At 42.7% G+C, this 27,814-nt stretch overlaps 2 protein-coding genes across 2 annotated transcripts in view; both read left to right on the top strand.

Moving 5' to 3' along the window:
* rapgef5a (Rap guanine nucleotide exchange factor (GEF) 5a) overlaps window positions 1-20,216 on the top strand; it is a 42,275-nt gene extending 22,059 nt beyond the window's left edge. Inside the window, exons 10-26 of the mRNA XM_078290136.1 lie at window positions 3,669-3,814; window positions 4,906-5,006; window positions 8,650-8,728; window positions 9,018-9,162; window positions 11,177-11,268; window positions 11,448-11,478; window positions 11,597-11,675; window positions 11,960-12,109; window positions 12,333-12,430; window positions 13,542-13,664; window positions 14,214-14,392; window positions 14,520-14,610; window positions 14,708-14,758; window positions 15,096-15,183; window positions 15,282-15,346; window positions 15,880-15,934; window positions 16,268-20,216. Of these exons, the coding sequence (XP_078146262.1) occupies window positions 3,669-3,814; window positions 4,906-5,006; window positions 8,650-8,728; window positions 9,018-9,162; window positions 11,177-11,268; window positions 11,448-11,478; window positions 11,597-11,675; window positions 11,960-12,109; window positions 12,333-12,430; window positions 13,542-13,664; window positions 14,214-14,392; window positions 14,520-14,610; window positions 14,708-14,758; window positions 15,096-15,183; window positions 15,282-15,346; window positions 15,880-15,934; window positions 16,268-16,386 (1,692 nt within the window). The 3' untranslated portion in view covers window positions 16,387-20,216. The remainder of the gene's footprint in view (window positions 1-3,668; window positions 3,815-4,905; window positions 5,007-8,649; window positions 8,729-9,017; window positions 9,163-11,176; window positions 11,269-11,447; window positions 11,479-11,596; window positions 11,676-11,959; window positions 12,110-12,332; window positions 12,431-13,541; window positions 13,665-14,213; window positions 14,393-14,519; window positions 14,611-14,707; window positions 14,759-15,095; window positions 15,184-15,281; window positions 15,347-15,879; window positions 15,935-16,267) is intronic.
* A 123-nt stretch (window positions 20,217-20,339) lies between these two features.
* On the top strand, window positions 20,340-21,051 carry LOC139927839 (lactose-binding lectin l-2-like). Its single transcript, XM_071920121.2, has one exon. The coding sequence runs from the start codon at window positions 20,490-20,492 to the stop codon at window positions 20,976-20,978; it is 489 nt and encodes a 162-aa protein (XP_071776222.1). The 5' UTR covers window positions 20,340-20,489; the 3' UTR covers window positions 20,979-21,051.
* The last annotated feature ends 6,763 nt before the right edge of the window (window positions 21,052-27,814 follow it).

The following is a 27,814-nucleotide window of genomic DNA, read 5'->3' as shown; positions in this document are numbered from 1 at the left end:
TGTGTTATCGGGCAGATCAACAGTTTGCTATCAAGAACACAGCAATATTTTCTCCCATGGTAGCAGTTGTTACTGCTGTTCTTACAGTGGTTGTGGTTGGTTACATAATATCTTGACTGCACATCTGGGCCACTTTGGCATGGTCTGGTCTGGGTGCCGAGGGAGAGGGGGACTTACGCCCCATTCACATAAGTATTTGTTCACATAAGTATTTGTGATGCATCAAAAAATTGACAATATCCCATCTGTTTCAATGAGACCTGATGCGTTGACGGATGACCTGGATTGACAAAGTGCAGTTTGTGAAAATATCACAACCCAGTCTGTCAAAAAAGTTGGAGCTAGTTGAACTTTTGACAGAGCGCGGGTAAACATCGTCAACCAATGAAATTTGTCAATTACTTCAAACTGGGTTCCTTGAAAATTCTTGAAAGTCTGTGGATTTGAGAAAAATAAAAGAGGGCCTTATAAGTTTCCGAAAAAGAATGGATGGCCTTGAAAGTACCCAGATTTATCAGTTTGCCTCAGCTCTAGGACTAGGATCAACACTTCACATCCTGAGGAAAACCCTATGATGGATATTTGCATTGATATAGAAGCAGTTTTAAAATGAATGATTTCACCATGATTTCTTGACTTGACAGGATCATGAGTAAAAAATGAGGCCTCTATGGTATCTAATTTTGACCAATAACATGTCTTATCCCAAAACATGCCAATTTTGACTGTTTGAATTTCACTAAACAAGACCTTGAAAGTCATTGGAAAGTCCTTGAATTTGATGTCCAGGTGATTATGGAAACACTGTTTAAAAGGTTTTAGAATAGAGAATAGATGACGATCAAATACCATCCACTTCAAAGATGGAGACCACTGGGAGCGCTACCATTGGGTCACAGATACAGCGCAATTAAATGCACTGCAGGCTTTAACAGGAGTTTTGTACGTGGCACCATTAATGTAAGTAATGGCAGGCAGTGTCTGAACAGTTTACATCAGCTGTCACCGTCTTTATTTATTTGGTTGCTGTTTGCGTTATTGTATTGCTGTGAGGTGTGGAAAAGAGTTCCCTCTCCTGAGGATATTAAACTGCTAATCTAATTTCATCATGTTATGCAGTGGACAGGTGTGCGGATCTCTCTCTTTTTCAACTCTGCAAGGTATTTTTTGATCCAGCACCCACCCTATTGGGTATTGGGATGTGCGTTTCATGCAGTGGACAGCCCATGAATCAGTGACAGTATACGCGGTCTATGGGTGAGTTCACTTTGAAGACCTGGAAGTGTTTTTTGATATATCGGCATGCTCAGACAGGGCAGTGATAAGCCATCCAAATCAGCAAGGTTTATATATCAAATTAGCTCAGCGTACCCACTTAATCTCAGTGTATCTGGCTACTGCACCTGTTTGCCACTGAATGAAACCTGGCCCTAATAGAGTCCACAGTATTAGCAGAGTTGTAGAACATAGTGCATGTAGTGCATTGGACAGTGATATAATGTGCTTTTCATTTGCCATGCCTATAAGCTAATAATGTGATGCCAGTGAAAGATAGACCTACTGTGGAGGGGATACTGGTGATAGCACAGGATGTTTAGGCTGGGATGAACTAGAGTTGAAATGATATTGGTTCAGAAACAGATGGGAGTAAATTGAACCAAATTGAACCAACTGTCCAAACATCCCCTCTGAGTTGTCTCATCACTGAATATCAGTAGTGTCCTCTCTCCAGCTTAATCCCAGGGTGGAGGGAAACATGTTAGAATTGTACCCAGATTAAGTCTTTAACTAGACCGTCCCACACAAACTGTAAAGAGGGAAAATAGAGTGAGATGGAGTACAGGATATACTGTCCTGGAGGCTTTCACAGAACCTTTCAAGAAATATTGTGATGTTTTTTAACATGGAAGATGTTCTATGTTTTGTGTAGTTATTGTAATGGATTGATGAACGTCCTTATTTAGAATTTGAAGATTTAAGCAAATGAAGATTTTAGTAAATGTGTAAATGAGTAAATGTGACACGCACACACACACACACACACACACACCTCAGGGGGAGGATCTGGTGACCTCAGTGCCTTGAACACCTGTATAGGACTCCAATAGAATGAGTCATCAGGGTATGTCTACCCGCATACACGCACGCACGCACGCACGCACGCACACACACACACACACACATACACACACACACACACACACAGCACTTAGAGCATATTGTTTTGTCTGGCCCAAGGCAGATCCCACCTGCTGTCTCTCAGGTATCAGACAACTCCTTTCATCTGACGATCACAGAGAAGGTGTGTGTGTGTGTGTGTGCATGCATGCGTCTTTGTGTTTCTGTCTGTCAGTGTCTGCCTGTCTGTCGACTTGTTTTTGTGTGCAGCTGTGTGTTACAGAGGCTTCTGTGACTGCATCTGCAGCGCACTGTTGGGGCTGCATGATGTCTAAAATGATAATCCCAGTTATTTTACTAGAAATTGTGATCAGGTTTATTAATCCCAATTATTAGCCTTGATGTTTTGAGGAAGTTATTTTACTGCACTTTTGGCATCTTATACCAACATCAGAACTATTTCCAGCTACAGTGGACATTCTAAATGAAAGGGAGGGTATCATCAGTGTAGATTCTATAATTATTAATTGTGGAAGCTAAAATGGTGAATTATGCACAATTAATTGTGCAGTTCTACATGCCGTATGTTTGTGTGTGTGAGTGAGAAACAGTGCAACAGAAAGACAGCCCTGCATAGAGAGCTCTTTCCATCAGTTGTGAGTGCTGCTCCATCCCTCTGGCTGCGACAGAGACAGTCAGCAGAGAGCAGCTGGAGGAGAGACATCGCTCCTTTATCTCTCCTCCTCCTCCTGTCTTCTTCCTTTGATCTCTCTCTCCTCCTCAGGCTGTTTCTTATTGCTGCTCCTTTGTCCATCTGGAACACTGTCCCCATTGCACTGTCACTGCAGGTGTGTGTGTGTGTGTGTGTCTGTGCGTATGCGTATGTATGTGTCCCATTCACAGATCGGGTTGCTGTGCATTCTTGGAATAGGAGATCATTTCAGGTCTCAGCCTACATTCCTGGTTGCCCCGATTGTTATTTCTTACACAATGCAGTTTTCCTCAAACATGTTATCTAATGGCAGGGAATGCAATACTTCCCTGTGCTAATGCCAATAGATTCAGAGTGTGTGTGTGTGTGTGTGCTGCATATGCGTACATGTAAGAGAAACGTGCAGTCTTAATGTTCATTATGCAGTTTTAAGGTATATTTGATTAATTAACGTTTGACTGCAAAACCAGATATGAAGTAGTAATGTAATGTAGGCACATTTAAATTAATACAGCCATAGGAGATGTATAACATCCATTTTCAGGCCAGTTGTGGACGCCCAGCAATCTGATCTCAAACGATCTCAAAAATCGCATTGCAATGCCAAGTATAACAGTAGCCTCAGGAGTGTGGCTGAAGAGGCCGACTGTCGAAAAACATCCCACGTCTTCACTCCCTTATCTCGCATTCAACAGTATGTCAGCTTTGTCCTTGTCTTTCACTTTGTGACACGTTCTCTCTCTTTATGGTTCTCTCTCTCTCTCTCTCTCTCTCTCTCTCTCTCTCTCTCTCTCTCTCTCTCTCTCTCTCTCTCTCTCTCTCTCTCTCTCATATTCAGGAGGCGGTGGGGAGGGTGTGTCTGAAGGAGAGAGGGCGGGATGTGTTGGTGTTACAGAGAGTGTCGTCGTCAGTGACGTCGCCATCGGACCGTCCCTCCCCCACATCGTCAGGGGGCGGAGCCAGAGAGGAGGACGGTGACAAGAGGTCAGCCCCGCCCCCTTAATAATAACTACAGCAATAATAACTAGGAAACAATCGCAACAAAAACATCATCATCGTTCTCCTCCCTCTCACGCTCTTTTTCAGACTAGCCGTCCGTTTATCCAGTACTTTGCTGTCTCAAGTTGCAACCACACACTCTTGCACGTACATGCAAAACATCGGTAGCGCTGTCACCACCGTGTGTGTGTGTGTGTGTGGGTGTGTGTGTGTGTGTGTGTGTGTGTGTGTGTGTGTGCGCTCTAAGACAATGTATGCTTTAACCTCAGGCAGCGAGCAGGGGAAAAGAGAATGGTTTTCTTGTTTTCAACGGAAAGAGAAACAAAGACGACACCAAGACTGGTTTGCTTCCTTCTACTAATGCGTGCAGTGTATGCATGCAGGATTATTTAGTGTGTGAGTACGTACACATGTGTATTACCTCAAAATGGGTTTCTTTGTATATTTCCTAGAAGCTCTATGTGCGTTTTGTCTATCATCTTAAAGTGTGTGTGTTTTAAGGCCTTGGGCACAATGCAGGGAGTGTCAGTGACAGGCAGGTTAAGTTTGTGTGTGTGTGTGTGTGTGTGTGTGCGCGCGCACGCATATAGTGCTCGACATCTTCAGTAGCAATCAGTTCCCTTCCAGTGCTACGAGCTGTCAGAGTGAAGTTTTTAAGCTCTGGAGCTCTTGGCTGACAGGGGGAGACAGCAAGGCAGTTTACCCCAAGAGAGAACGCCCTTCCTGGGCATGCCAAGCTCAGATGAGGGGGGGTTGAGAGGGGGCCTCTGGAAGTATTAAGATATGAAGATGAACTCCAAACTAGTTACACTTGCAGAGGCCGAATATGACGACGATGATGATGATGATGACGATGATGACAATGACAATGATGATGCAGATGCTGAGGATAACAATCATGATGAAGACAGTAACGGTTCAAAATTACGTACATTTGACGTGCCCTATCTTCGCTACATCGATGATGAAGATGAGGAGGAAGAGGGGGAGGGAGGGAGGGAGCGAGGAAGGAGGGACGGTAGCGCTCGTGCTTGGTGCTCTAGTGAAGAAGACTATTGTGGCTCTTCCTCTCACAGGTACGTGGTGGTGTCGGGAACGCCGCTGAAGATCCTGGAGCATCTGCTAAGCGACCTGCGGCTGGACGACCAGAGAGGGGCGCCGGAGAGCAGGGAGAGTGGTGAGTTTGGACACACACAGCACACACACACATAACATACAAACACACACACAACAATAGGACCCTATAAGACACATGTATCTTATATGCATGGTGACACAGTCATACATACCTATGCAAATGTATGTAAATGTGTGTGTACAGTACTTCATACTTTCTTAAACACTGTATATGGAGACACACACGTCTCTGAGTGGGCATCCACACAAAGATATACACTTTCCACAGTATTTCCATATAATGTTCAATGTGTACATCTGTAGACACCCTGCCTGACACATATTCAGTGTCTTGGAAACAGAATTAACAGTACAGTTCGTTATATACGGTGGATAACATTTTGTTTGTCTTTGCTGGTTGACCAAAGGTAGTTAGAACTAAGCACCACTCCTCCCTCTCATTCCAAGGAATGTCATTTTCAATCGCAGCACAACAAGTTACAACACAGTCAAATCTGGAGTCTTTCTTTCTCTCTCTTCGCTCTCCCCTTAAGGAATGTAAAGTGGGTTTGAACCCAGCGGGAACGTACTTACCCTTGATTATGTTGGCAGAGTGCGGGGGTGAGGTATGCGTCTGTTTGTGTGTGTGTCTGCGTGAGTCAGCACTTGCACCGGATCCAGGTGTGTTTGTGAATGCATTCAGCCATGTCATGGCCTGTAAATATGAAGGCGCCTTCAAGAGGTTAAATGTTCTAATGAGTTACTTAATGGATTCCCTCAGGGTGCTGTAGATATTTCTGCTTCAGACTGCGCCGGTGGGCAGTTAACCGTCGTACCTCAATTTCAGATTTATCAAATCAACATTACATTAATTGTGTTCTTTGACAGTGCACTACCTCCTCTGTTTTACCTTGGGCAACGTTTTGTAATTTGTTCAGTAGCTAGCATGTCAAGTCATTGTAAAGGTTTGTGGTTTTGGTGTTGTGAGTTGGCTTCGGTTGTAATGGTGATTGCAGTGTGTGCTTGTATTGTTATTTTGTGATGTTTTGACGATCTGAGATTATCACACCTAGGGCTGCACCATTATGACCAAAATTATAATTGCTGATTAATTCCCTTGATATTGTAATTGTGATTACAATTTTGATTTCTACCGCAAACAGAGGAGAAAATCAACACCTCTTAAAAGATGCTCATGCAGGTTCAGCAGCACGGCTCAGGATTGGTTATATAATGTGAATGCCTCTGATTCGTCAGTGCACTCAACGAGCTCAACGGATCTGTCTGTGATTGGTTACAACACTCATTTGCTGTTTAGAGCAGTGGTTTAGTGCAGCTTGCAACAAAGTTAGAAAAACTGAATTTTGAGTAGGGAGTAGCCTTTTAAATGGAATGCCGTAATCGCAACTTTTCACGATTACCATATTGCCGTGGCCGTAATCGTAATCTCGATTAATATACGATTAATTGTGCAGCCCTAATCACACCTACACAGTTAAAAGCAAAAACACATTCCAGAAACCATTGTCGATGGATCTTGGACTTCTGCAGCCATGGGAGCAAAATTAAATAAATTCATTATCATCCTGGGACCCAGGCTCAGTGAAATAGTACTTCTGTCACATGGGGACCCAACAGAAGCAGGCCAGTGACCCGGTTCGGGTCCCGACCTGTAGTTTACGAAACCCTGCTCTTGCTTGTTTGTTCCATTTTAGGACAAGGCTTCTTTATGTATCGACTCGTCAGTAACACCAGTTCCCAACAGTCCACAGGGAGCTATCTCACTGAATTGCAGGAAGCAAACGAAGAAAGAAGAAGAGATGAATGGAGGGAAGAGGGTCGGAAATAGAGGAGGAGAGGGGAGAGAGAGAGAACTGAGGTCGTCTTTGTGGAAGAAGCCTGCCTGATATTTATTCACTGAGAAGAGAAAAGTCACTCTCTTTTCTCTCTACGGCTCGGGTTGATTTTTAGGGGGAACGGAGAGAGAGAGAGAGAGAGAGAGAGAGAGGGAGGGAGACGGAGGCAGGGAGGGAGATCAAGAGTGTGTGTGCATGTTTGGCTGTCTTTGTCTGTGTATCTGTGCGTGCGTCTATCTTTCGGTCTGTGTGCATTGAATAAACATGAGGGTGTGTGTACTGTATATGTGTGTGTGTGTGTGTGTGAAGGCCCTCTGGGGTGGCGTTGAGCATCAGCGTGCCGTTTTGGTGGGGTTAGCTCTGCAGCATGTTGAACAGGCTAGAACACGCTTGCAGAGAGAGCGATTACCCCAGCCACAGCCCTCCCCCTGCCCCCCGACACACACACACACACACACACACACACACACACACACACACACACACACACACACACACACACACACACACACAAAAACACAGCAACAGATTACTGCGATTAGTTCAGCAGACACACATATCTTCTCTCTCTCTGTGTCTCTCTTTCTTCCTCTCTCTAGAGATAAAAAAAAAAAGTCCCCAAGGTCAGAACTGAATGAGTTATTCATCAGCATGGTGCATGTGTGTTTGGGTTTGTGCGCGCGCCGCTGTGTGTATGAGTGTATGTGTCTGACTTTGTACGTGCCAGCGGGCGAACGCAGAGGGCATATGTTGAAGATGAAAATGGATATTTATCATCACAGAGAGCGAGAGAGGGCGAGCGTAGGAGGAGAGGAGTAGCGGAGGGGGGGAAAAGTAACCGGCGAGAAGGAGAAAATGAAAAACGGGGGTGAAGGGAAGGGGGGCGGGGGACGGGAATAGGTCGAGAGGGAGAGCGAGGAAGGGAACGAGAACTTAGATTAGAGCAAAGACTGAGGGAGCGAGAGAGGGAGAGAGAGAGATAGATAGGGGGTCAAGAAGGAGCACTACATCCATGGATCGAAGAGAAAGGGGATGGAAAGAGACAGATGAGAAATGGCCGATACAACAGCGAGTGAACAGGGTTTTGAAAAAGGGATCAGCTCAGTCAGACCTGTACAAAAATGTTTCTTGAGAAAAGTTGTGTTTTTATTTCTAAAGAGAAGACAGTTGATCAAATATTAATGGCGCGGCCTCTGCTCAGTCTTCTATAATTGATTCCTTTGCTCTCTGCCCGGCAGAACCATATTTGGGTCACACGTTTTCCCGGGGAAGGGGTTTGATTCCACGCACCCCCCCACCACCACCACCAACAAAGGCTCATTACCCATCTGCCACGGGGGCTGTTTATATTCAGTTCTCACCCATTGAACACCTGCTGAGTCTGACACACACAAACACACACAAACCCTCTCACACACATTAGCTTGATTTACCCCTCTGATGAATTTCTTTGGTTAGTGAGGTTAAGAATATGAGCCAAGAGCATGAAGAAACCGAGTCTTCCCTTTAGAGATGTACATGTTAATGATTTGTTTGTATTTCTCTTAAAGTGTGTTTGTATGTAAGAGTGTATGCACTAATGTGACCGACGCAGAGAGGATAGCACACCATAGTAAACAGAGTGAATCATGGGTGTAAGAAGTGAAGTGAGGAAAACTAAAACAAAATAGATGGTATCATATGATTTGATATATACAGTAGCGATAAGGCTTTGTCTAACAGTGTTGAGGTTAAGGGCTCATGGTAGCCTTGGGTAACCCGTCTATCCGCATATTTTAATTCCACACAAAGCTCATTTTGTGAGCGAGGGCCAAGTAAGTGACTGATGATGCGTTTCCTGTGTTTCAGAGATGCTGCTGGATGACTTCCTGTTGACCTACCTGGTGTTCATGTCCACAAATGACCTCTGTCAGGCGCTGCTGGGGCAATATCCTTACTGACACTCTCTCTCTCACACGCACGCACGCACACACACACACACACATGCACACACACACACACACACAAGCAACACTTGGCTACCTCGCTTAAACACACACTCAAACACAGACAGACGTACTCAACGTACCATCCCAAGTAACACTTAATATTACCTTGAATACAAACGCACGCACACACACACACACACACACACACACACACACACACACACACACACACACACAGAGCATACATCCTCAACCTCCACACTCTGTTGTCTCCTTAACTGGTCCCACTTACAGCAGTGTGCGCTGCAGGGGCCAGGAGGAGGGCAAGGACGCCCTCTTCAGAAAACGTAAGGTACTGCAGCTGGTGTCCCACTGGAGCAGACTCTACAAGGACTTCCTCAAAGAAGAGGAGCACGTCAAGAGCTTCATGAAGGTACGGACGACCTGCCCTGCCTGTCGCTCTGTACCTTCATCTACACATCTGACTTGTAGACCCACCCTGTATCTCTGTCCTCCCTCTGTCTCTGTATCTCTTTGATTTAATGACTTTGATCTTCCGTTGTCCTTTATCATGTGTCACTAAAGAACTTCAAAAGTCTCATTCATCTTCATTCGTCTCTCTCGTCTTGTTCTAAAATGGGGTTGTCCTTCCTGCAATACTGCACGACAGCATATCATCCATTTGGTGTGTGTGAGACAGAGAAAGAGAGCAAGAGTGTGCGTGTGTGTGTCTTCCCTGTGCTTTTTGTTAGCTGTGTCTCCAGTTAAACCAAACTGGGTTTCAGCTGTGTCCCACAGGGGAACTGACTGTCTGGTTGATTTTTGTTTCTCCTCCTTCTGAAACACGAGCAAAGTAATAAGCAAGAGCAAACGTGAAGGCCCAGTGTTCATCATATTAAGGAGAATCATAATTCATTATTCATTATAATACATGATACTCAATGCGTAATACTGTCATAATAATATGATATGATGCCTTAATAACGTATCATGCATATATAGTGTATATACTATGATACGATATGATCATAATATGAGGCAGTATGTTTTTCGTCGAGAGACAAGTACATACCTAATGCATGAAGAATTCACTCATATCATACATAAATAACACACAATCAATAATGGTAATACATGACTAATAGTAAAAAATGCAATTTATTCCAGCTCACATTGTGTGTACAAAATATCTACACAACAACAACATTGGTATTCAAAACACACGTACAGCTGCTTACAGTCACATAGTCATTGTTATTGTCAGCACTTCTCACCCCAGATGCTGCTTGTGTCCGCCCTGATCTTACTGTATTTTCACTTGGTCGGTCGAATTGGATCTTGAATGCTTGCGACAACCGTGACACAAAAAAAAAAAAGAAACAGAAACACACACACACACACACTGCTCATTCTCTCACACAAACCAATCACTTGTCCCTCCATAACCTGACGGCTCCATCGCTCGGTGCTAGGTTGCCATGGAAACCAAAGTGCGAGGGTTGGCATGGGTATAATCTCATATGGAGTGCGTAACCCAGGTGATAGTTGCCTAGTAACAGACGAGCGAGAGGGGAATGGGGATGGGGGCTAGTGTGGGTCAATGACAGTGATAAGTGTGTGTGTGTGTAATGTCTGTGTGTTCTAGCAAGTTGACTATAGCTATTGTGTTACTACCTCCTGAACATGCCATGGCATTCATTTTACTCCCTAATGCTGTACCATTTTTATATATATATATATACACACACACACACACACACACACACACACACACACACACACACACACACACACCACATATACAACATACAGATTTTATGTCATTTCGACTCGAGTATAGATTCCTTTTGCTGTTTTATTTGATATAAGCCACCTAGACTGCAGCATTTAAACCTGATGGTGCTCTGTGGCTGATCAGACTATAATGTCCATGTCATGTACTCTTTATTTCGTTGATTCAAGTCCACCTCATGACCTCGATTGCAAATCATCTCCTCTCTTTGTCTCTCTAATGCCTACAATGCCCAAAAAGCTACATTGTTAATGGTAAGCTGCAGTGTTTGACCGTGTTCGAAATTTACGTTTTGGTTCACCTGCCAAGAAGTGGTGAACAGGGAGCATAACAGGCAACCAATCAGGAGCCTGTTTGATACAGAGCCATTGTTTTGCTTTGATTTCATTGGCTCACGGTCAAAGAGCGTGAATGGTGGTCAGCAGGGACAAAGTTAGAGAACAGGCAAACACGAAAGGCTGTATGTAACCGAGGCATTCATATGTTATCGTCGGCACCAGCCAGTGTGGCGGGGGACTCTTATTGATTTATCTGCCATAGACGAATTTTACTGGCATTTGGCAGATGTTAAATTATTTGGGACCCCGGTGGTTGAGCGGTGATGTCCTTGAGTAATGTGCATGGATGTTAGTTATCTTCTCTGTCTCTCTCTCAGACCCTGTACAGGTGTGTGTTAGAGGATCTGTATGAGTTCCCCACCCTGGAGAAAGACCTGAAGGAGTTCCAGAAGCTTCTACGCCGCAGACAGTAAGTGTGTGTCTCTGTACAAGGACTATGCATTCCCTGTATGAAATGTGACTATTATGATATCGTGTTTAAACATGTCAGTCTGTCACTGTGTGTTATTTGCCATGCCTGAATGCATCCGTCCTCACTGCTGTGTGTGTGTGTGTGTGTGTGTGTGTGTGTGTGTGTGTGTGTTGCAGCACAGTGGATGACTGCCCTCCAGCCCAAAAGGTAAGACGGAGAGAGGATGAGGGGAGATTTACATTCAAGCTCCTTGACATCATCTGTAATAATTGTATTGATTCTAGCTGTCAACTATATTTTGATGGTATCTCTCTCTCTCTGTCAGAGTAAGCCACTGTATCAACAGTTGAGTTTGAAGGAAAACTGTTTGCAACTCCGAAGTCCACAGAGTGAGACAAGAGAGGGTGAGGAACACACACACACACACACACACACCGCCCAGGATTGTAGAGAATTATGCATAATTAGAGTTTGGGAATTTTAATTTGCACGTGCAAATTGTTTAAATGCAGCTTGTTCTGATTTGCCTGTAAGCTAGAAGAGTCTACTTGAAAAAAAAAAAAAGATTTTTTTTGCATCTGCTTTATCAGTATTTATCAAATTTTGTTTTTTTTCGTATTTTTGTTTTTAACTGCTTACTTAACCATATTCATGGTATATTCATGTTTGTCCTACATGTATCTTTCAGTTATTTGTTGCGTGCATGTGAGCACGGACTCCTACCTGAGTGTCCACACACACCCCTCACTGGAGGCCCACGAGCTGCTAAGGATTGTGGGTGTGAAGATGGACAGAGCAGAGGAGGAGATGGTGCTTGCAGTGGTCTCGCACACTGGAGGTACACACACACACACACACGGACACATAGTCAAGTCAACACAAGAGTCAACTCAATACAGAGTCAAACAGTGTATATTGAACATGCTAATTTCTCTCTCTCTCTCTCTCTCTCTCTCTCTCTCTCTCTCTCTCTCTCTCTCTCTCTCTCTCTCTCTCTCTCTCTCTCTCTCTCTCTCTCTCTCTCTCTCTCTCTCTCTCTCTCTCTCTCTCTCTCTGCACAGAGCGGAGGGTGTTACAGCCCAGCGACTGTGTGTATTCAGAGTCTCTGACCCCACAGGGAAAGCTCATGTGCTGTCGCAGGGACCTCACTGAGATCTTGGTATATAAATGCACTGTTCTATTGCTGCAACTACCACTCTATAAATCACTCTATACATTTTTGTAATGTATTTCATATGCAGAGATAGATTCTAAAGATGCAGTTTGCAGGTTTCAAGGAAATCATCACCTCTGGAAGACATTTATTTGGGCATTTGTTACCTCTAGCTACTATCATATTCTGGCTAAATCAAGCATGAAAATGAATATCCTTATTCCACAATTATTTTCACAACGTTAAGATGATACGTGCATTCTGAACAAGCTAGAAAAACACAAGCCGGGTGATTATTATTAAGTCCGACTCTATGGGAGAGAAAGGCGTGAGCTTCAAGCATTTTTTTGGTTGCCCGACCGTGACGGCAGGAATTGAAAGTGCTGTATCAGGGCAAATCGTTGTTCTGTAATGGCAGGTTTTTCACAGCGGAGCTTCAATTGTGAATCCATGAACAATTTTGCAATATTTTGCATTTTACAAACTGCAGTTTTAGGCATTTTGGTTTCTTGCTGGACAGGAATATGTGGCTGCCATTACTAAACCAGTAGACCTTATACACATTCTGCATAGAATTTTACATTAGCTGGCAGGCAAGTAGTATTTTAATCCTTGTTTTTGTTTCTCACATAAGTGTTATTTGGAGGTACAGTATCTGTTAACAGTCATTGGTTGTCAGTGCTGAGATAACCTCATTTATCAGGGTTATAAATGCAGAATGGTAATATGGTAACCTGTACTTGAGTTGGACAGAACAATAGTGTGGTAGGAATCACCACTCCCCTCTCAGCTTTCAGTCACACTTGTACGTAGGCACTAGGCGCTTCCTATACTGGCTCTGTATCGTGTTGTTTCTTTTGAATGGCCTCCAATCCACTGTATTGTGTTGAAGACGCGGCTTATTGAGATGGGGCGATATTGTTGCGCGATATCGTACTGTGTAGCTTATTCAGAGACACAGTATTCATTTCATAGTTATATTGGGTAAGGTGGACAATACGTGTGTGAGTATGTTTGTGACTGTTAGTGTTTGTGTCTGTATGTCTATGTATGCATTGTCTTTGTGTGCACTAACTTACTTTTCTGTGTGTGTGTGTGTGTGTGTGTGTGTGTGCAGCCTCCTCTAACAGACAGTGCTGAGCTAAGCAGGAGGCCGGTGCGTCTTCTGGGTATTAACACCTGGGACGTGGCAGCCGCTCTCACACACCTGGACTGGAGCCTCTTCAACTCCATCCACGAGGTATACACACACACACACACACACACACAGACACACACACACATACTGTATACACACACTTTATGATAAATTCATATTCACGTCAGAAATTGCAGGCGCACAAGCATTAAAGATGCAAATGCTTTACAAGACTTGCTGGATCATGAGTGCAGAAAGCCTTCTCCAAGCTGAGCGGCTGCCAATAAGAGCTGACACTGAATAGTTTCTTGCGAAAATGGTGAAGCAGAGCACAAATGAGGAGACAGAGACCATACACCATGCACCATACACTGTTTAGTGTATGCTCACATAAATGCACTCAAAAAATATTGATGACATCTAAGATATCAACATTTTGACCATGACGACCACATTTTGATTAAAATTTTGATCAAACCTTTTCACATCCTGATGAAAGCCCTTAGGCTGAGAATGCTAAGACCGTAAATGGACTAAATGTTTTGGGAAGCATTTTTCTAAATGGTGTCTGATGTCTTCTTTGACTCAGTTACACACACACACACACACACACACACACACTCACATGCTCATTCCTCTCTCCCCATGCAGCAGGAGCTGGTGTACTACACTCTCAGCCGTGCTCCAGGTACTGGCCACACGGCCGCGCTGTCTGTCCTGCTGCAGCGCTGTAACGAGGTCCAGCAGTGGGTCATGTCCGAGGTGCTCATGTGTGTATCGCTCAACAAGAGGGTGCAGCTGCTCAAGAAGTTCATCAAGATTGCAGCTCAGTAAGAATACACACACACACACACACACACACACACATACACAAATGTGCCGCATCAAGCACATAAAGATTTCTCTGCATTTAGATTGTATTTTTCACTTTTTTGTGTATTTTTTGTGTGTGTGTAGCTGTAAGGCCCAGAGGAATTTGAACTCTGCCTTTGCCATCATCATGGGCCTCAACACGGCAGCCGTCAGCCGACTCAACCAAACCTGGGAGGTAAGTGTGTGTGTGTTCATGCATTCAGCCATGTATATACATGCTTGTTTGTTTGTATCTTATTAAGTCTTATTCTTACTGTACACTTTCCTTCCAGAAATGTCCGGGGAAGTTCAAGAAGCTCTTCTCAGAGCTGGAGCTTATCACGGTGAGAACTACAGACTTTTCCTTTCTAGCATTTCCACAGAGCTAAGACACAGGGAAGAAGAGAGAGAGAGAGAGAGGGAGAGATACATGGGCAGACTCTGAATATCTGTTTTTCCTCTGAGGTGATAACCATCCTGTTTTTGAAGCTGTTGAAATGCTACTGGTGTGATCTAATCTTTGTAAGGCGATTAATAGTTGACTGAATTTTCGTCACTCTCTCCACTCCTCTTTTCTCACCCCTTCTCTTTTATCTGTTCCCTCCTTTCTAAACTCTTTTCTCCTCTTCCATTCCTCCCCCATTTCTCTTTTCCTCTATCCACCTCCCTGTCTTTCTCCAGGATCCATCTCTGAACCACAAAGCCTACAGAGAGGCCTTCAAGAGGATGAAGCCTCCCAAGATCCCTTTCATGCCCCTTCTGCTGAAAGGTACCTCCCATCCCACACACACGCACACACACACACACACACACACACACACTCTTTGTTATGCTGAACGGAATTTAATACACTTCTTCTACTCTTAGATATCACCTTTATCCACGAGGGAAATAAGACCTTTCATGACAACCTTGTCAACTTCGAGAAGCTGGTGAGTTGAGTCGGTCTTAAACTCTGCAACAAGAAATGCATCAGATAACTGTTTGAGTTTGCCATATGGGGGATTTTACCCTTCTGCTCCTCCCATTTTTAAATGTAAGACGAGGTGAGCATGTGTTATTGGTCATATCAAAATCAGATCTGGTTGTATCTTGAAGGTTATAGAGGTGAGTTTGTGACTGCAAGGTTGCCAGTTTAATTTTCTTGATCGGCTGGCAATAGTATAGGTGAGTGAGTTGGGGGCAGGTAGCTTTCCCCTCCTAGTATTGATTTGCCCTGGAGCAAGTCACTGAACCCCCAACTACTCCACTGGAGCTGCTCAGAGGCAAACAGAAGACAGTCTTTGTAACTTTTTTCTCACCTGCATCCAATCCCCCAGGCTACCGCTGTAAGAATTTTATTTGTAGTCAGCTTTTGGGACAGTAAAACTCTTACTTAATGCACTTTTGAAGGTATAAGATCTCAACTGTTTTATGTTTATGTTATTGCACTGATGTGACATGTGTCTGCTTCTTGGACCTACAGCATATGATCGCAGACACGGTGCGTCTGATTCGCCACTGCCAAAGCGACCAACCAGGTGAGTGTTCTCGTCAGTTGTTGTGACAAATTGTTGATTTTGAATGAGGTGTTGCAGTTTTGATCCATTCATTATGAGGAATCTACTGCCATCTGCTGTCAAGTTGATGTACTGCAGACGATGGCGCCTATGTCTCTCTTAACTTGTCTCTCCCACACAGTTTTCACTCACAGTTTCTAAGCAACCATTTCCAGGGACTTTTTCACTCTCTATATAGGGCCCTAATACAATCTCTGTGCGTATCAAAAGTATGTGTGTGTGTGTGCGCGCTTGGGTCTAGCATGAAACTCCTATTGTGAGACTAATGCGTGTGTTTGTGTGTCTGTCTCTTAGGCAACGAGGTAACCGGGGGCGACAGTGCAGAGGTGAGAGCGAGCGCTCACTACCTGCACATCATCGACAATCAGCAGACGCTTTTCGAGCTCTCACACAAACTGGAGCCACGCGCCTGAACACACACGCGCACACACACACACGCACACAAACGCACACGCACACACACACTGGACACAGCGCAGTGGAAATGCCAGCACTGAGTATATGTGACACGGAGGACGCTATGTACAGCAAAATGCCACACACACACACACACACACATATTCATATACATATACATATACACGCACACACTACAGAAAGAACCACACTACCAGCAGTGGTGCCAAGTGGACAATAAGGTGCCATGTGTTACAAGAAAACCTTGGAAGGACGGGAAGACACGGAGCTGCACTCTGCCTCAGCCACAGCAGTACAAACATTGCCACTAAAGGCTTTCTAACACTGAAAATATGATTATAAAGGGTCTATAAGCTCCTTACACACTCTGTGAACTGTCCACAGCAAGAGATTCTGCACTGCAAGAGGGAGATTTGCCAAACTGACAAGAAGAGTGGAGGAGACTAACTAGTTTGTACAGTATCTATTGGACTGAATATGCTCTTGTTTTTGTTCTTGTGATGAGCATTTGGTTTCTCTCTGAGTATTTATGAGCCTGTTCCGCAGGTGGAATGTTCCTTTAATTTTGTTGATTGTTATCGCCCTCTGGAGGTCAACAAGGACTTGACAGCCTCTTCATCATTTCAGCTACAAACAGAATAGTCTCGAGAGGAGTTAGGTTTGGTTATGACCTGATGGATGTAATCTATCAATCCATGGTCTCTTCTATTTCATCTACGTATCACAACTGAATAGATCTGCCTCTTGATATATATAGCATACATGCGATAGTTATTTAGATATTTGTCGTTGAGCTCTCTTTGGTTATTGTGCAGTGGCATATGTGTGCAACACAGACAGCTGCCTATGTTGGAGCAGTACAACATACATACTCCGTTGTATCTTTTGTCACTGGGGATGTATCTTTTTGCCAAAAATGTACAACCCCAGTGACAAAAGGTACAACGGCGTGCCTTTTCTTTTTTTGTTTCGAACAGTGTACTCACTGGCATGTGAAAGAAGCATTGTGACGTGCTTTCACTGTCCAATTGTGACGTTTGAAACGTTGAGCTCTCCTGAATGTGCCAGAGTTCAAAAGCTGTCGTTGAATACTGAACTGCTATTGGTCCTCAGTGTTTTGCCTCTGTTTCCTGGTTGCCATTTCAGAGTTCTGACTGGTTCTCAGCCATGCACTCCCCATGCGCTCTTCTCTGTAGACTATGATTTTGTATGAATAGATAATGATAAATTTACGTTGTACATAATATGGACCTATACTTGTTTCAGTGCCAAATGCCACGTAGATGGAGCGATGCAGCTTAGATGTGGAGCTCTTGGGTTGTTTAGGAAGCGGAGTCTTTCTCTGATGGAATCACAGAGGTCGACTTCCTGCAATGAGCCTGTCATGGCGTCTGGTCCTTGATAATGTAAAGCATATCTCACTCCTAGCAGAGATGCTTTCTGACATTCTGATGACTGATTTCAGGGTGTGCATGATGATACACCACTCTCCCAGGGTTGCTATGGAAACACAGGCCCTTCATTGCAGTTTTTTTTCTTTCTTTCTTTTTAAATCCTTGAGGTATATAATGTTAACAAAGATGAGCCAAACCACTGCAGCACAGAGCTCCGTTCAGGGACGGCTCTATTCCACTTCAAAATCATGTTCATATAAGGAGATTTTTACATTGTTGATGCATTCTTATTGACTGAAAAGATTACCACATTGAGAAATGGTTCTGTGTAAATTGCTAGCTATTACAAAGATTTCACTGTCAGTGAAAGCCAGCACAGGGTTTGGACAGAATAATGAAAGCACTGGTGCACAGACTTCGCTCATCTGATGTTGGGATGCGACTGTCTTGCTGGGTTGTTTTCTTATATAGTTTTGATTCACTCATCTCATAGAGCACAAGGTTAGTTTTAGTTAAGACTAACACATTGATTCTGATGATCAGGGCCTTCCAACGTCACGTTGGCAGTGGAAAATGCTGTGTCAGAATCCAATAAATGGTCAAATTGGGATAGCATCTGGCTATTGAGAAGGCCATGACACGTGGAACACATCTATTTTTTGTTCAAACCAATGAGGGACCAGCCTGTCTTGATGTACCGAAATTATCATTCTGGTAGATGCTGTTGCCATCAGGAAAGAAATGCATCATGGGCTGAAAGGAACAATTCAGAATTGATATATTAGTAGTGATGATCCATATAAATCATGCCAAGAAACACACCCTTCACCAGTGCAGAACCATCAGAAGCCTTGACTTCTAACAGACCATATTAGTGTTTCCATTATTTTGTCCTTGCCCTGTATCTATACATGCATAGCCAGTCACTTTAGAGGTATTTAGCAATGCATTCTTGCATTGTTTGGATTCTTATAAAGCATGGCCTATGGGGGACGGTCCATAATGTTTGTGCCACAGGTATTTGATCAAGCTCAGCTCTAAGCCTTTCAGAACAGGACAGGAGCACTGATAGATTCTGGTTTGTCCTGCAGATCATAATGAATCAGTTAGTCAGGGAGAACCTGGGCTGGTTTCCCAAACCATTTTAGTGCTAAGACCATCTTTGGTCCATTTTAAGACAGTAGTCAAAGATTATCTCAAAGTGAAGACCCATTTTAAACAGATTTGCTTTGGCTCTTGTGTATATTAACAACTCTCTTTCAAAGACTCACTCTAATCTCTTGTCATCAACGCACCAACTTTGTGGACACTGTTACAGCACCCAGGTTGATTCCCCAGCTAATTCAAAACTGAAAAGCTGACTTGAGCTTACTACCTGGATGTAAATGCTCAGCCAATTATTTATTGTCCAAGGTGCAGCTCCAGGAAGTTTTACTTGATAACTTCACACGTATGTGTCTTGACTCTAGAGATTGTTGCTTTTGAGGAGTTGTTCATATACACAAGTATTGGATGAACCATACAAGATTATAGGAATAACATACATTAATTCAGTTTTAAAGTGGATGCTTTTGAGAAACCAGGCCTAAGTCAGTGATTCTTGATTAGCTCCTCCACTACTGAGAGCATTGTTAAATATGAGCCTTGGTCTGTTTATATTCAGTGTCATAGAAAGGCTTAATGGTAGTCATATTTACACTTAACCTGTACATGATGCACACATGCACATATACACCTCTGCTCACTATGGTCAAAGAGCAGAATAATTGTGCTATTAGTTATTTATTGTAATATATTGTTTATTTATGTATTGCAGAGGTGGCAAAATGTCTTGGTTGATGTGCCATGTTCAGAGCTTCTCCAGGACATTGTGGAATTGCGTACATAGGAAGAAACATGTTTGTGGTTTGAAGCTGCAATGCTGGAATGTAAAAGTACTTGTCGTTACATTTTGTGGCCACTTGAGGGTAGTAGAGGAGCAAGTCGATGTGATGTTGACGCTCCTCTCTGTCCTCTGGTATCAAATGGGGGTAATGGAGAGGAAAAAAACTGATTGGGGTGGGAGGAGGATGTATTTAGTGTTTTAATGGCCATTGTCATGACTATGTAAAGTTCTGTTTTAAAAACGATGTTGTTTAAACCTGTTTGCATGATACGACAAAAAACTCCACATGCTTACAATGCAAGAGAGGACACCTCGAAGGCTTTGTACTATTGTAATATTGTCGACGTGTAAATATATGCCTATGTTTGGTATGTTGTTATTATTTATCTGTTGTAAAAGAAAAAACCCAAGTCAAACACAAAGCAATATGTCTCCCCTCGTGTCCCCTCAACCTTCGGACAGCTGAAGCCACATGTCTTTTCTAAAGCAGCATTTTACTATGTCAAAGTTTTACTGAAAATGAATAAATTATAGGTTTTATGTGACATCTCCTGGTGTGCTCATGGTCTTTTTTTTTTATTATGCTCTGATATGGCAGAGTGGAACTAAAAAGGTGTGCCTATAGCAAATGATATGACCAATAATATTATGCCAGCAGCGCAGACACCCTCTCCAAAGATAAAAGCAGATAAAAGGAGAGCAGCCTGTCACCCCTCTCTGCAAGGCTTCCAGTCCCACCCAAAGGTGCAGACCAGCTCCAACAAACACATCACCACCCCGTCCTGCTCCAGTGACTCCAGAGAGAAACGCTCAGACCAGCATGCTTTTGCTCCTGTGCTGTCTCGGTCTGGCTCTGGGTGCCGTGTCTCCCTCAGCTGACCGTGAAGTGAAGCTCGAGCGCGGCTCCTGTCCCATGTTCTGGTACAGCTTCAACGGCCGCTGTTACAAATACATCGCCACGCGTATGACCTGGGCCGATGCGGAGCTCTACTGCGTGTCTCAAAGGGCCAACCTGGTGTCTTTCCACAGTGCAGATGACTGCAGCTTTGTCAAATCCCTGATCAAGAACTTTGACCCTGCCGAGGGGCGCACCTGGATCGGACTCAGCGACACCCAGAAGGAAGGAGCATGGATGTGGTCCGACGGGTCCGAGGTGAACTTTGGCCTGTGGAACCCAGACCAGCCAGACAACGCAAGTGGAGTTGAGCATTGTGTGCATACAAACTATGATGCAGATTCGAGATGGAATGACTGGCTCTGTCATGAGACTTTACCTTTTGTTTGTGTATCTCGCACAGTCTGTCCTTAGCAACTGTAACGACTGTGTCTACCAGCTGACTTTCAACCTGTTGCTCTGTTGAAATGCATTTGGCCTCCATAATAAAGATACAAGTATACAGTCGACATTAATGTCAGTGACCTTCATTTTCATCAACGTTGGACAGTTTGTTTGTTTGTTTGTTTATTTGCATCCCCATTAGCTGCTGCATCTCAACAGCTATTCTTCCTGGGGTCCACTCAAAACTTTACATTGTGACAGTACAACCAAATAAAATATAATATTACAGAGTAGTCAGGATGACCACTAGAAACTAATATATACATTGAACATACACCAATACACTGTGACAATACAACCAACAAAACATTACACAATACACAGGACGACCTCTAGAACACACATAAGACAAGCTCCTAGAATAAAAATAATTAATAATTCACCTTTTTTTAAAAAAAAATTTATTCAAGGATAGCAAAGTGCAGACATACAGTATATACCAAAAGAGATCAGGCATAACAACACTTTATCCCCCCCCCGCCCCTTTTTTTTTTTTTATAATTCACCTTAAAGACTCATTCTTAGTAGACACGTATACACATATAGACATCTCAACTTTCACAAAGCTCAGTTAATAAACTTCAGAGTGCAAATATTTTGTGGTGCCACTGGATTGTTGACATTTTTAGATCCCTACAGGTTTATTCAGCACACATCCCATTAGGGCTTACCTTACATCTGTTCAGAATTTCTATTCAAGAGATGTTCTTTTAAAAGTCTTTTAAAACAAATTTGACTATATTCTTGTGTGATATGTCTAGGGAGTAAATTTCATTCCTTCATAGCTCTAAACAAAACCATTCGTTGGACTGACTTTGTTCTCGCCTTCGGTAATGTAAAATTCCCTCCTATAGCATGTCTGGTAGAATAATCATGTCTATCTGAGCTGAAAGATAAGTTCTTGTATAAAATAAATTGAATCTTAGTAACAGAGATATTTCTTATAAATACAAGTAATGAATAAAGTAATCTGTTTTTAACATATAACCAGGAGACATTTGTACATTGCAACAACGTTCGTTCTGTATTTGCAATGAAACGCAATACGCACTGCTCTGTTTTGTACAATTTGTAACTTCTTTATATTACCCACAGCACCCACAACTTCTTTATATTACCCACAGTTAACTCTAATGGTGGGTCCTAGGGAATATTTCTTCTCTTTTCTCTTTTCACTGAGCAAAAACCAAATTGTACCATTGACAGAATTTGCATTATAGTCGTACACTGTAAACAATCATGACCCCATCCCAAGGACAGCTATTTGTAGGCTTAGAAATTAAAAATGTTTCAGCTTGTCTACTCTGTCTGTCTAAATACTGTGTGTGTGTGTGTGTGTGTGTGTGTGTGTGTGTTTTGCCAGATAAACATGTGAATGGCACAGCTGCAGCTGCTGATTTTATGTAACCACAAGGTTACACCTATCACCTATCCAACATAATGTGTATCTATTCAAGTGGACTTTTGTTTACACATAACTTCACACATACCGTACTCTATTCATATACATGTACTAAATTCTGATATAACCTCAGACTACTGTGAGTTACAGCAACATGAAGGTTTCTGTGCAGTCCATTGTCCTGTTTCTGAAGTATATATACGGTACTTGAAAACCTCTGATCCTAAGTCCACATTTACTTTTTAGTTGACATGATTGGTGATGAGTGTGACATTTCCACAACATAACATCCCAAATATATCACAAAACCCACCTCCTCTTCCTTTGAGATGAAACAACAGCAGCCTTACATCGGCCTGTGACACCTGACAACCCGTCACAGCCTATAGAAACCCCATCTCACTCAAGTGACAGCGGGAGAAACCACATCACTGACCACATCTCTGCAGCCCAGTAGGTTGCTTGGGGAAATACCTGGAAACAGCCCAAAATACTCATGATAAGATGATCAAGTTGTGAAGGGAAACATACAAAAGATATGGTGTGTGCAGGATATCTTTTGTTTTCTGACAAGTGAGAAAAAAAGGTCTGTCACATCCAGGTGCGACAGTGAGGTATGGGGAGAGGACAAGAGGGGAAAACAGACGTAGCAGAAGAGTGAAGCAAGCTTGAGGAGGATTTGGGACAGGGACAGGCATGGAGGGAATGAGTGGGAAAAGGGGAGCATGGTGGTGTTTTCTTGTCGCATGGGGCGGCTGCTTTTGTTTTGTCACTGCGTTTCAGACAAGAGCAGGAAATGTTTTTGACTTTGACTTTATAGTGGCTCTCAGCTAAGAGGGGAAACAATGGGCTGTGAAAAAAACTGTAAGGAGATATGTTATAAAACACTTGGCCTGAAGGTCGATTCCCTGAAAAAACAAAATTGATTTATTAGGGTAAATCTTCTCACGTTTCCCAAAATTATTTACAGTCTTTAACAATTTCATTTGGCTTTAGAGTCGTTGAGAGGTGATGGATTTGAATTTGAGCGATGACAGCAAAGTTCACTGAATCCTTCCCTGTAGTGCTGATTAATGCAGAATGATTGCACTCTTGACAGGGGTATAATATAGTTCAAATGTATCATGTCTGAAATGCCTCAAGGAACGAGGGTCAAATCCAATTAGAGGAGGCCTCTTTGAGCAAAAAGCCTGGAGAAGTGGGCATATTATTGTGGGAGAGGGAAAGAGAGGGAAGGAGAGAAAGAGGGAGTGAGGGAGAAGAGGAGACAGTTTGAAAGGCTAATTGTGTACTCTAAGCCAACCAATTTGGTGGTAGCAGGGGAGGGGGAAACAGAAAGGGCACAGCTTTACAATGTGAAAACAGCTGCCTCTGGTCTCATCTAAGCTGATTTCAGTTGGCATGAACTGTGACAGCAAAGTAAAAGCACTCCCTGCTATGTGCGTGGTGTGTGTATGTGTGTGTGTGTATAAATGTGTGTGTGTGTGTGTGTGTGTGTGTGTAGGAGTGGGAGGGGGGTCGAGCCCCGGGTGCATCGATATGGTTTCCTGATGCCGTTAACCCCTATCATTTTGCTGTCATCGCAACAAGCGTTTTACTCAGCAGGCCAGTGACAACTAAACAACAGTGGAGGATAAAGGAGAAAATGACAGAGGAGAGATAAACAGCCAAGCTTGGTACGATGCAGGTGTTGTGTCAGTGTCAGCCTGGTAAAGTGATGACAATAATGATAAAGAAACACCACAAACAGAAAGAAGTAGGCTGTTCTATAACTGAAGATTCAGTAGCTTACCACCTATTTCCAACCAGGGCAACTATATAACTATGTAACTAATGTTATGTGAATATGGAGGACCGTAACTGCCAAAATCAAAAATAAATAAAGAAATAAATAAATGACTCAATAAATAAATAAATATGCCATTAAATGCACCAAATTCCCCTATTTATTTACTTTCCCATTTAATTTTCCATTTTATTTATTAATTCTTTTCATTTTATTTATTTCTGTATTTATGTCTGTGTTATATTTTCCCTTTGCATTTTCCCCCGATTTATTTCCCCAAAGGTATTTATTTCTGTGTTCTATTTTTACATTTACATTTCTTTATGCGTTTCTGCTTCATTATGCAAATGAGGGGGCTGTGTCTCATGGGGTCAACTTTTCGCCTATTGGTTGATCGACATCAGAGTGCCTAGATCGACTATACATGCCTTGCTCCCACACTGGTGGCCAGCAGGTGGCCAGGCTAGGAAAGAGAAGTGTTAACCAACATGGCAACTGCCGAAGTTTTACAGACAGGTTACAGCAGGATGTCTCAGAATGGTAGGTTGAAATTTCAGTGTGTTGTTCGTACTTTCTCACCGTGCATGTGTATGTGGTTGCGTCAGCTATGTGGTATTTCTGGATAGCCATAGTGGACAAATTTGTATCCCATAAAAACGATATCTAACTTCACCTGCTGGAGTGTCTCGCATGGTAACTGTACCTTATGGTTTGTTTGATTCATTTTTAGCCTGACGTTCACTGGTGCCGGTGGTTTGAGGCTGTCTAGTCAACACAGTAGGTGTCGGCAGCTTTTCGCTGGCTAACGTTACTTGGATAGCTGCTGTAATTTTATTCCATGAAGTGTCTTACAATTGCCGTTATACTGGCTAGCGATACACACCAGACATTATGTAGTTATTACGTTCAAATACATCAAATTGATGTGTGATGTGTGCGAAAGAAGAAATCCTCTTCAGGGGATACAAATATAGTCACGACACCGGCAAACATATGGTTATGCCCCATGCTTTCTACCATTTGGACATATGACTGTCGTAATTTATGCCAGTGTTATTCAGCTATAACGCTAGTTCAACAGTTTTAGAACTATAGCTGTAATATTCAACCATTGCATCTCATGGAGGCCTGCTGGTCATTCCCCCTGTACATAACATCTTACCTCTTTTAGAGTTGACACCTTTCTTTGTCCTGTACATTAGTTTGTACAGTACTCACATCTACTCTAAATTGTCTGTGCTAAATAATAAACATATAATATAGATAAACGTAATTATCAGTGTAATGTTCCTATAAAGCTTGCAAAATTCAATAAGTTACCCTTTCTCATTCCTTAGGTTACCAGAAGAATGAATCAGCTTCAGGATCCACCTACATGCATGGTGGATCATCCTGGTCTGCAGCCTGTATGTTTGAATGTGTTCTCACTACAGAATGCAATGAACACTTATAAAGCAGACTATGGGCCCTTACAGCTTAGAGGTATAGTTTCTTCTTCTAAGTTTCTTTTATGCATTCTGTGCATGAATTGATTTGAACATGTGACTTTGGATAATACTTTACATGACAATAAATTTGAGTAAAATAACTGTGTTGTTATACTTTATTACACATCCATGTAGAAAAAACTTCAGCACACTTAAAAGTCTTTTAGTGACAGGGGCATAGGACAAAGGTTACTGAATAAGTAATATAATCCCACACACTGTCTACACTTGCATGGTGCTTTATTACATTTAAGTCATTGAAATGTAATAAAGCACCATATAAGTGTAGACACTGTGTGTGGGATTATATACGTTTTTCCCTTTACACACCCATGTAAAGTAAATGTGAAACCAATAAGTAACCACAACACTGACTGTTCATACAGAATACAATTATTTTATTTTAGAAAAAGCATAAAAAAGGCACATGTAAAAACATAACACTGCTTATGCAGGACCATAATGGAGTGCTGTTATGTTACAAAATCTACATCTGTGAGTTTACACAGGGGAGTGTTCCACTGTAGCAGTTATTGCAGTGTAGTAAAGTAGTGCAGTATCAATGACCAAAATGATTTATAATTTGATGTTTTTAGTTATCTGTTATGTATTCGTGGAAAACACCCAACTACAACCTGACCTCATGCCAGATAACCAAAACAACAAAAGAAGAGACTAAGTATTCAAATGAACTATATTGACGGTATGTGTACCCTCTTCTCAGTGTCTAGCCTACAGATCCTTTGTCAGCTAGTGCTGGGGCTTTCTAGGTCGCAAGGTCAGAGTAGTGATACCAGTGTGTGTGGTGCTGTGCATATGCTGTGAGCTCCCTGATGCTGCCAGCTACGTTGGGTTCAGACTGCCTCTTGATTGAACCGAGACACGTGGCTGCAATGATGGCCTGTCAGACTGGGCGCACGGGTCTTCTGGGATGGGGATCTTCAAAACCTGGCTCACATAAGGTGCAGGGTCCTGGAAGACGTGATCAAAGATGAGGTCCATCAACTCATCGATGTAATCTGTGGAGTAACAGAAACACAGAAGTCATCAGTTGTTCCATTACAAAAGAATATACATTGGTATGTAGCAAAATGTGCAATTCTGATTCATAAATTATTTTATACTATAGTTTATACTTTGTTATAACATTTGTATATTTATTTAATGACTGTCTGAGATGTGCTGGCCTCATAGCAGGGAATAGCAATGTTTAATGCAACCAATTATCTCAAATATTTTTTAGGATATTGCATCATGAGTAATACCTACGCCTTACAATATACTGCAATCCAGTAACATTACCACAAACTACAGCCTCAATAATTACTATGTAGTTGATTCTAAACACAGTCTCAAGAAAAAATAGGACATTACAACCTCGAGAAAGGTAGCGTTTATTGTAGTCTCGTTGTTCAGGTTTTCTAGTTATTTTTTGCCACAACCCCAGCTGATTACAAGACTAGAGTTACCAGACTAGGTGCAAAGACAGAACATGAAATGTTACATCTCATCAGCCAGTAACTCCCTTCCATTCATTTGGCGTTAGAAGTAAAATGTTTGCGGTGAGCAGAGTCCCCGATAAACAAAGTACTGTTCGACTTTTGCCACGTTAGAGATGTGTCCGCAAAGTGAGCCAGAGGAGCTAAACTTAGCTAACGCTAACGCTAGATTAGCATGCCACTAACGGCACTAACTTAGCCCCTAACCTCGATCATAGTAGGTTTGTCCTTTCGGGACCTGGTTAACTAGACGATTGCTAACTGTTGTCGTTGTGGCCAACAAGCTTCCTCGTATTCACAGGCCCACATCAAACACTTTCTCATTGGGACTGGAGCTAAATCGCTAACGTTACCCGATGCTAATTGGACTGAAATACCATAAACTACCGTATCCATTTCTCATTCTCATGCTACATTAGCGGACACGTTTTGACGGCACACAGATTTCAGTGTAACACCAGTTGCTATAATTTTAAATTCTTACAGACAAATACATAAAATCCTGTAACTTACCGCAACAGCAATCCACCCCGAGACCTCACATGCACACTCACCTTATGCCATACTCTGCCATCCGACGGTGAATTGTTCTTTCACCAACCCCAAAAAGCCTTGCAATGTCACCGATAGAC

The sequence above is a fragment of the Centroberyx gerrardi genome, chromosome 19 (assembly GCF_048128805.1).
Source record: "Centroberyx gerrardi isolate f3 chromosome 19, fCenGer3.hap1.cur.20231027, whole genome shotgun sequence".
Taxonomy (NCBI): domain Eukaryota; kingdom Metazoa; phylum Chordata; class Actinopteri; order Beryciformes; family Berycidae; genus Centroberyx; species Centroberyx gerrardi.
The sequence above is the reverse complement of the archived record's forward strand: the minus strand, read 5'-3'. Positions and strand labels throughout refer to the sequence as shown.

Bases quoted from the DNA above. Each gene is read 5' to 3' on its own strand.
- LOC139927839 (XM_071920121.2), top strand. From the start codon at position 20,490: ATGCTTTTGCTCCTGTGCTGTCTCGGTCTGGCTCTGGGTGCCGTGTCT.